The following is a 9797-nucleotide window of genomic DNA, read 5'->3' as shown; positions in this document are numbered from 1 at the left end:
GGCAAGTGACTAACTATTTATGCCTTGCCTTCAAGCCTAGGAGTATCTGACTTTAGTGAAAGTCATTTTTACATGCATCTCAAAGCTTAAATAACTCAAAGCATCTTTCTTCCCAGCAAGAATATAATATATAATAGGTCTTTGGCGCAATCTGCCTTACAAAAATGGAGGATGACCATGAGAAATATCTTAGAAAATACAGATTAATTTGTTCCTATTCTAAATGGCCAGCTGGACAAACCCTCCTGTGGTTTGGTGGAGAAACTCAAGTCAGATTTCTTTTGTACCTCTGAACTTGCAGGATGATTTGATGTTTTTTTCAGGAGCATCATGACAGTAAAGAAAAATGAGGTTTGTCTTTTTGGTATAGTGGAGGCCTTTCATTATTTATTTATTTTTATTTTTCAAGACTCTTAAATCTTGCACTTTATTAATAGCAGCTACAGTAAAATTAAAATAAATCCTTCATTGCAATGGAGAAGTTATAATTTTGGCAGCTGCTTGCCCTGCCCTATGTCATTGCTTCGTGTGAAGCCTCTGCTTCTGGGGGTCCCTCTTTCACTGGTTTTGGAAATTTGATGGAATTGCTCCCATGTTAGAAAGAAAGGGTTCATTCCAATTAAATTTATTGCCTGAGCTCTTCTAGTCCAAGTGCTTGAAGGTTGTTGTGAGAAATGATTCTCACTTTCAAAAATTTAGAAGGCTTATTGAAACCTTATCAAAAACACAACAGAAGACTTAATAAAGAAAATAATACAGCACCGGGAGCGAAGGATTCAATCACCAGGTGCTCTTCTACAAAATGGATGTCCTGCCCTTTACACCTCTAGCCCCTCTTGACATATATTTAATATTTGCTCTTTAATTGTGAGAGCCAGCCATCGCATTACTCACCTGTAACATCGTTTTCTAACGTTGTTGGCTTTCTCAGCTTCCGTTAATACTTGTGATTTTATAACAGAACGTTCTGGGATGGGATTTTGCAAGATTTTGTAATCAGATTTCATTTTTGGTTTTGGATTTCTTAGTGCTGGGTCAGAACTGAACACAGCATCTTGGGGGGAAGCTGTCAAGCTCAGTGGGGCTGGGACCCGTGGTGCTCTGAGGGGTCCCTGGTGTGAAAAACACCAATCACTTGTTTTCAAATTTTAGAAGTTTAATAGTAATAAAATGGTTATAAAGATAGTAATACAAATTAAAGCAATAAGAACTCGGACAAGCAGAGTTAGGACAATAAAGGACAATAAAAAAGTAAAGAATTATGAACGTTAGATGCTTTCCTCAAAAAAGCATGGCTCACTAACAAAGGATTAACTCTTAAAAGCAATGGCCTGTTGCATATTCATATATCTCATACATGATGCAAACATTCCTTTCAAACAAAGGGTGTTTTCTGGTTATTGTCAGCTTCCCATCTCATCTTGTAAATCATGGTTTGGCTCCATGGAGGCTGAAAGGAGGTAGAAGAAGCCTGGTTCTTCCTGATAAGGAGGCAATAATTCTTCTCTTTCGGATTTTAGTGTCTTGTTGCTGTTATCTCTATGGAAATAATTTCTTGATTATCCTATCCATTCCTTGAGCTAGTTAGAAAAGTATCTTACATCACATAGTTTCTATTTTAATATTATGTTATAGCCTAAAACAGTAATTAACACACTACTTAAAAGGATTAATACAGCATAACTTTCTAACATAACACATATAATACTTTTTTTTTGGCAGAGAGCTACTCTTGTTGCTATTGCTTTTAATATAATTTTTATAATTAAAAAAAAAATCATTTCTTTTTTTTATAATTAGCAGAAACCCTTCCATGCCTGTTCACAGCCAGGGTCTGGGGTGAAAGGAGGTGGAAGTTGATGCAAAGGAGCTGTAACATCACTACAGAACTCAGTGCCCAAGTCCCGTGTCACAGACGGTGAGGCAGGGCCCAGGTGGCCCCTGAGAGAAGGGCTGGGGCTGAGGGGATGGGCACAGTTGTCCATCCCGTGCTGAGGAACTGTTTTTCCATGGGCATGATCTCCTTAGCATAGCCTGGATCAGTGTCAGCTGCACAGTGCTGTCACCACCTCTCCAAAGTGGGCACTGGCGCCTTCACCTCCAGTCCTCAACCCTCTCCAATTAGCTGTACAAGAGTTGAGGACTTGGCAAAGGGGAGGATAATGACTCATTAGGCCTTTCTTTGCTCGAATGAGCCCTGGGGTGTATTTGGTGTTCTGAGTCCAGGATCCTCAGATGCTGAGAGGAGAGAGCAGCAGTCCCCCAAGAAATCCAAGTGAGAAGAAAAACACAAAGTGTGGTGGAGCATTGCCCGTTCTGATGGAGCCTCCCCAGGGCCTCCTTAGGGTTGGGGCTGTGGTTGCAGCAGGCAGAGGCACTGGGCAGGGGGCTCTGGCGCTGAGCACACCCTCGGCTAGATGGAGCAGAAGGGCCAAGGCCTGATCCTGGTCCCTGGGACGGGAGATCTGTCCTTCCCGGAGCCCAGGTCTCTCCCTGCAGGCAGCCTGGGCCGTGCAGGCAGTGCCAGGGAAGGACAGCAGTGTCGCAGTGCCCAACGTCCCCAGGGCTGCAAGGACACAGCCCCAGTGCCACGAGGACAGCCCGTGTCCTCACAGAGCCCTCTGGGGCACACGACTGCCGTGGCCAAGGGGACCAAGAGCTCGGGGACCTGCAGGCAGCTTCAGAGCTCCTGGGGAAGGACTCTGTGTGGCTGCCATCACGTCAGTCAAAGGGACGGGACCACGAGCAGACTAAGAACCATTTATTGCTTAGATAACATCAGTCTAAGAGGCCATGAGATTTATAAGACAGCAAGCATAGTCTTATAAATAGTCTTAGGCCATGGTCTAAGATGGTCACAGGTTCTTTGTTGCAAGACAGTATGAGAGGAATGACAGATTTGTCTTTAAAACCAAGCTGTGGGTCTGCTGCTAGATAAAACTAGCACTGAGAGATAAAAGAAACAATGGGAAGGATTCTACTGATTGATGAATGAAAAAAGATATTTTGCTTTTACAAATAAACTGTAGGTTTGCTAGTAAATGAAACTGGATATTGAAAGATGAAAGAAACAGTGGGGGAAAACCCTAAATTCCATAAGAATTAAAAATTAAAAGGGAGGGCTATACATTAGAGGGAAATCTCTGGTATCAGGTGTTTCAGGAAGTCTGTACTTCTCAAGTACCTCAGCCAATGGGGAGAGAAAAGAAATTAGGATAAAAAGGAGGCTGCATCCTCCAAAAATTGGAGAGACCCCCATGGCCTCTCCCTTTATTCAAACAAAGTAAAAGGACTCCTCTGTCTCCTTTTTGGACATAAACCTCTGAGAAGTCTGTACTTCTCAAGTACCTCAGCCAATGGGGAGAGAAGGGAAATTAGGATAAAAAGGAGGCTGCATCCTCCAAAAATTGGAGAGACCCCAGGGGAATGCCCCATGGCCTCTCCCTTTATTCAAACAAAGTAAAAGGACTCCTCTGTCTCCTTTTTGGACATAAACCTCTGATGTTTGTGGACTAATCTTCCTAACATAATAAACACAGGATGAGGACACCTGTACAGGTCTGCCAACTATCAGCACCCACACACTCCAGCAGTGTGGGCCAAGGTCCAAAAACTGCAGATGATGATAAAAAAGGACTAAAACCACAACCACTGAATGCTCATGCTCTAAAAAGGCAGATCCAAGGAGGAGATATACTGAACAATTATTGGAACATGTAAACTACTTTGGGGAAAAGTTTACTATGCATAAGGGTCTATGAATATGCAAAGGGCTGATGTAAGGGAAAAGGTATTTAAGGGGTATCCCCCAAGATGCTCCTGGCCCTAATAACCTCTGCTCTATGGTCCTTGTCTCCCATTGTCCTTTATTACACTTTTTAAATTTTCACAAGAGACTGAACGTGTTTTTCACACCCCACACCCCCTGCCTGCTGATGGATCTTGCCAACCCAGCTTGGAGCTCCCTGAGCCCTGCTGGGGCACCAGGATCACGGGCCCCTGTGGGTTTGTGCAGCAAAGCCTCTGTTAATGCCGTAGGTGTTGCTGTTGTTTGCTTTATTATACACATTAGTAAAGAACTGTTATTCCTATTCCTATATCTTTGCTTGAGAGCCCCTTGATTTCACAATTCTAATAATTCAGAGGGAGGGGGTTTACATTTTCCATTCCAAGGAGGGCTCCTGCCTTCCTTAGCAGACACCTGAATTTCAAACCAAGACAAGGTCAAAAATCAGCTCTTCCCAAGGAATTTCCATTATCAGTCTGAGACCCAATGGATGTTCCTGCCCCAGCGTTCAGTCAGGTGCCCATAGGGATCCGGGATGACGTAGAGACCACTAGCCAGGTGTCTTCCCAACTTGGATTACTGGGAATGTGGGTCACCAGGGCTCTCTGCAACGAGGGTCCTCTGATGGGGGAGGAAGTTGGAGCAGTGCACGAAGCTCTTCCAGCAGTCAGAGCTTCCCTTACCGGTGTCTCCATTGGTGTTGATTCAAGACTGAGCTGGTCCTGAACCTTGTCGCAGTGCCCAACGTCCCCAGGGCTGCAAGGACACAGCCCCAGTGCCACGAGGACAGCCCGTGTCCTCACAGAGCCCTCTGGGGCACACGACTGCCGTGGCCAAGGGGACCAAGAGCTCGGGGACCTGCAGGCAGCTTCAGAGCTCCTGGGGAAGGACTCTGTGTGGCTGCCATCACGTCAGTCAAAGGGACGGGACCACGAGCAGACTAAGAACCATTTATTGCTTAGATAACATCAGTCTAAGAGGCCATGAGATTTATAAGACAGCAAGCATAGTCTTATAAATAGTCTTAGGCCATGGTCTAAGATGGTCACAGGTTCTTTGTTGCAAGACAGTATGAGAGGAATGACAGATTTGTCTTTAAAACCAAGCTGTGGGTCTGCTGCTAGATAAAACTAGCACTGAGAGATAAAAGAAACAATGGGAAGGATTCTACTGATTGATGAATGAAAAAAGATATTTTGCTTTTACAAATAAACTGTAGGTTTGCTAGTAAATGAAACTGGATATTGAAAGATGAAAGAAACAGTGGGGGAAAACCCTAAATTCCATAAGAATTAAAAATTAAAAGGGAGGGCTATACATTAGAGGGAAATCTCTGGTATCAGGTGTTTCAGGAAGTCTGTACTTCTCAAGTACCTCAGCCAATGGGGAGAGAAAAGAAATTAGGATAAAAAGGAGGCTGCATCCTCCAAAAATTGGAGAGACCCCCATGGCCTCTCCCTTTATTCAAACAAAGTAAAAGGACTCCTCTGTCTCCTTTTTGGACATAAACCTCTGATGTTTGTGGACTAATCTTCCTAACATAATAAACACAGGATGAGGACGCCTGTACAGATCTGCCAACTATCAGCACCCACACACTCCAGCAGTGTGGGCCAAGGTCCAAAAACTGCAGATGATGATAAAAAAGGACTAAAACCACAACCACTGAATGCTCATGCTCTAAAAAGGCAGATCCAAGGAGGAGATATACTGAACAATTATTGGAACATGTAAACTACTTTGGGGAAAAGTTTACTATGCATAAGGGTCTATGAATATGCAAAGGGCTGATGTAAGGGAAAAGGTATTTAAGGGGTATCCCCCAAGATGCTCCTGGCCCTAATAACCTCTGCTCTATGGTCCTTGTCTCCCATTGTCCTTTATTACACTTTTTAAATTTTCACAAGAGACTGAACGTGTTTTTCACACCCCACACCCCCTGCCTGCTGATGGATCTTGCCAACCCAGCTTGGAGCTCCCTGAGCCCTGCTGGGGCACCAGGATCACGGCCCCCTGTGGGTTTGTGCAGCAAAGCCTCTGTTAATGCCGTAGGTGTTGCTGTTGTTTGCTTTATTATACACATTAGTAAAGAACTGTTATTCCTATTCCTATATCTTTGCTTGAGAGCCCCTTGATTTCACAATTCTAATAATTCAGAGGGAGGGGGTTTACATTTTCCATTCCAAGGAGGGCTCCTGCCTTCCTTAGCAGACACCTGAATTTCAAACCAAGACAAGGTCAAAAATCAGCTCTTCCCAAGGAATTTCCATTATCAGTCTGAGACCCAATGGATGTTCCTGCCCCAGCGTTCAGTCAGGTGCCCATAGGGATCCGGGATGACATAGAGACCACCAGCCAGGTGTCTTCCCAACTTGGATTATTGGGAATGTGGGTCACCAGGGCTCTCTGCAACGAGGGTCCTCTGATGGGGGAGGAAGTTGGAGCAGTGCACGAAGCTCTTCCAGCAGTCAGAGCTTCCCTTACCGGTGTCTCCATTGGTGTTGATTCAAGACTGAGCTGGTCCTGAACCTCTTCCCACACTCAGGGCACTCGTAGGGCCTTTCCCCGGTGTGGATGCGCCGGTGCCTGATGAGGTGGGAGCTGTGCTTGAAGCCCTTCCTGCAGTCAGGGCAGCGGAAGGGCCTCTCCTCTGTGTGAATCCGCAGGTGTATGAGGAGAAGGGAGCTGGTCTGAAATGATTTCCCACACTCGGAACACTCGTAGGGCCTCTCCCCGGTGTGGATCTTCTGGTGGGAGGTCAGGTGGGAGCTCCGGCTGAAGTTCTGGCCACATTCCCAACACTCGAAGGGCCGTTCCCCAGTGTGGATGCGATGGTGGATGGTAAGCTGGGGGCTGTCTCTGAAGCCCTTCCCACACTCAGGACACTCGTAGGGCCTCTCCCCAGTGTGGATCATCTGGTGGCGGATCAGGCGGGACCTCCAGCTGAAGCTCTTCCCACACTCCAAGCACTTGTGGGGCTTCTCCCCATCACTGAGCTGCTCAGAGACCACGAGGCCCAAGCTCTGGCTGAAGCTCTGTCCACCTTCCTGGCACAGGGTGGGTCTTTCCTCCTCAGAGCACCCTGGGCTGGGCTTGCAGGCCCTCCTCGTGGGGGATCTCTGGGGATTTTCCTCCCCATCGGATTCCTGCTCTGTAGAGTCACTCAAAACAACCTCTTCCACGAGGTTCTGCTGCGGGGATTTGTCCTCCCTGGTCTCCATCCTCAGATCCCTGTCTGGAGGAGGAAGGACAAGGAGAGGATGACATTTGCCTCCATGCAACAGGGAAGGGGACAGAGATCCCCCTCAGTGCAGCCCCAGCAGGACAGCTTTGGAAGTGGGGCTGTCCTGCAGCTGGGGTGGATGCTGGGCTGGGAGATGGAGCAGGAGAGAGGGGAAAAAGGGGCAGTGACTTCCTCCTCACCTGCCTGGGTGTCCAGGGGCATCTGCCTCTTCCTCACAGCCTCTTCCTCCATCCAGCCAAGGGTTGGGAATGGGAAATCCTGGTTTGCAGGGAAAACAAGTGATGAACACTTGGGTTAGGTGGTTCCCCCTGCCCAACTTCATCTCTAGATGTCAGCATTGTATGTCCATAAAAATCTGCTCTAAAAAAGCCTCCCAGGAGTTCCCCATCTCTGGTCTTTCAGTTTTGGGGTTCTGGGATTCCTCCTCTCCCAGGCTCCTGGAAGTCCCAGGAACCCAAAAATCTCCCCCCTTTTCCATCTCCCCACTTAGGGATGCTGGGGGTTTTGGGCTCCCTTTTGGGGTCCCTTCTCCCCTCATTCTCTGCTCGGGGCTGCAGGGGCTCCAAGGAGTCCCCGCTGCCCCTCTCCAGGCTGTTGAGGGGTGGATGGCAGCGCTCCCCCCTCTCTGGGCTCCCCACTTTGGGCTCCTGGGGGACACAGGGCTCTGCTCCTCCAGGCTGCCTCTGCGCCGGGAGCAGCCGAGAGCCCCGCGCTGCCCGTGCCGAGCTGTCCCGGCTCCATCCCCGCTCCTGCCGCGGCTGCGAGGGCTCCGGGAACGGGGCAGCGAGGGGGTCGCTGCTCTGGGGGAAGAGGAGGAGGAGGGAATGGCAGGGATGAAGGAGGAGAGCCAGAAGGGATGGAAGTAGGAGAAGGAGGTGGGCTTAGGGAGGAGGAGGAGGGCTGGAAGAGGAGGGGGAGAAAGAGGAGGGACAAAGACGGATGAAGGAAAGCAGAGGGAAGCACGCGGCCGAGCCCTCCCTGAATTCACAGCCCCCACCTGTGGGGTCATCGCCCCCCATCGCGCAGGAGACCAGGGGGAACTTTTCGGATTCCTGGGATTCCCAGCAGCCTGGGGAGGGCGGGACCGAGTAGAAGGGGTGTTCCCAATGCAAGCGGGACCCCCATCAGCTGGGACAGGGGGGAACCTCCCCGGGCACCTGCGGGATGGGGGCGATGCTCCCGCGGTGCGGCGAGCTCAGGCAGCGCCGGATCGCCGCGATTCCTGCCGTCCTCTGCTGCTGCCGCTTCCTGCTGCCGCTCCGCCTCTTCCTCCCTCCCTCCTCCTCCTCCTCCAGTCCCGGAGTCCTCGCAGCCCGCGGGAGCGGCGGGGATGGAGCCGGGACGGGTCGGAAGGCAGAGAGGGCTGGGGGGGATGCCAGGAGTGGGAGGGACTGGGCTGTACTGGGATCATGCTGGGAGTGAGGAGGAGCAGCGCGATGGCTGCAGTGCTGGGGCCGCGGGGGCGGTGCGGGGTGAGGGGGACCCCCGGCACCGGGACTCTTTGATCGCCCATCCCGGAGCACCGCGGGGCCCCTGAACCCTCATTCCTGGGCGCCGCCATCCCCCGTTCCCCCCCGCACCCCCTTCCCGGCCATCCCGCCTCTCCCAGCCCCCAGAGGCCCCTTCTTCACCCCGAGCCCCCCATGGCCCCTATTCCTGCCTTTCCCAGCCCCCAGCCCCTCCTCTCCTCAACACTGAAGACACTCGGGACCCCTGTTCCCAGCCGTCCCGGGGTTTCCCACCTTTTGCTGGGAATGGGGACACCGGGGAGCCTTGGAGCTCCCTTTCCTGGACACGGGAACCCCCTTAACCCAGCCCGTCCCACCTCTGGCCACCCCAGCCTCCCCTTTTCTCAATCCTGGAGCCCCCAAACCCTGTTCCCAGCTCTGCCGTTCCCCCTTCCCTTGCCCTGTGAGCCCCCAGCCCCCAAATCTCCGTGTCCCCCCAGTTCTCCTGTCCCTGCGGCCCGGCGTTCCCCCAGTTGGAGTCCGTGGATCCCGGATGCGATCCCCTTCCAGCGCCGCCGCAGCGAGCGGGGCCGGGCGGAGCCGAGCCGGGATCTCGGCACGGCCAGAGCCGGCACAAGGAGCGGGGCCGAGCCGGGATCTCGGCACGGCCAGAGCCGGCACAAGGAGCGGGGCCGAGCCGGGATCTCGGCACGGCCAGAGCCGGCACAAGGAGCGGGGCCAGGCGGAGCCGAGCCGCGGAGCTGCAGCTGCTGCTCACCTCCTGTCACTCCCAACTGCGCCCAGTTCCTCCCAGTGGGTGCCAGTCGGTTCCCAGCATGTGCCTGGTAGCTCCCAGTACCCCCAGTCAGGGACCAGTCACACCCACTACGATCCCAGTACGATTGTAGCTGCTCCCGGTATGATCCCAGTGACTCCCGGTATGATCCCAGTCACTCCTGGTATGATCCCAGTCACTCCTGGTATGATCCCAGTGACTCCCGGTATGGTCCCAGTCACTCCTGGTATGATCCCAGTGACTCCCGGTATGATCCCAGTGACTCCCAGTATGATCCCAGTCACTTGCGGTCTAACTCCACTCCCTCCCAGTCACTCCCAGTATGACGCCAGTGGCCCCCAGTGTGATCTCAGTTGCTCCCTGTCAATGCCAGCATGACCCCAGTAGCCTCCAGTATGATCCCTGTGACTCCCAGTCTCTCCCAGTACATCCCAGTCACCCCCAGCATGCTCCCAGTCACTCCCACTTCCTCCCTCGTGCTTTCAGCATGATTCCAGTTGCTCACAGCCACTCCCAATCAAT

At 51.4% G+C, this 9797-nt stretch overlaps 1 protein-coding gene across 1 annotated transcript; it reads right to left on the bottom strand.

Moving 5' to 3' along the window:
• Positions 1 to 4546: 4546 nt before the first annotated feature.
• Positions 4547 to 8566, bottom strand: LOC121357733 (gastrula zinc finger protein XlCGF49.1-like). Its single transcript, XM_041475282.1, has 3 exons — positions 8189 to 8566; positions 7211 to 7289; positions 4547 to 7022 (listed from the first exon to the last, which is right to left on the bottom strand). The coding sequence occupies exons 2-3, from the start codon at positions 7260 to 7262 to the stop codon at positions 6268 to 6270; spliced, it is 807 nt and encodes a 268-aa protein (XP_041331216.1). The 5' UTR covers positions 7263 to 7289; positions 8189 to 8566; the 3' UTR covers positions 4547 to 6267.
• Positions 8567 to 9797: the final 1231 nt, after the last annotated feature.

The sequence above is a fragment of the Pyrgilauda ruficollis genome, unplaced genomic scaffold (genome assembly GCF_017590135.1).
Source record: "Pyrgilauda ruficollis isolate IOZ18807 unplaced genomic scaffold, ASM1759013v1 scaffold348, whole genome shotgun sequence".
Taxonomy (NCBI): Eukaryota; Metazoa; Chordata; class Aves; order Passeriformes; family Passeridae; genus Pyrgilauda; species Pyrgilauda ruficollis.
Note: the sequence above shows the minus strand (reverse complement) of the source record. Positions and strands in the feature narration are given on the sequence as shown.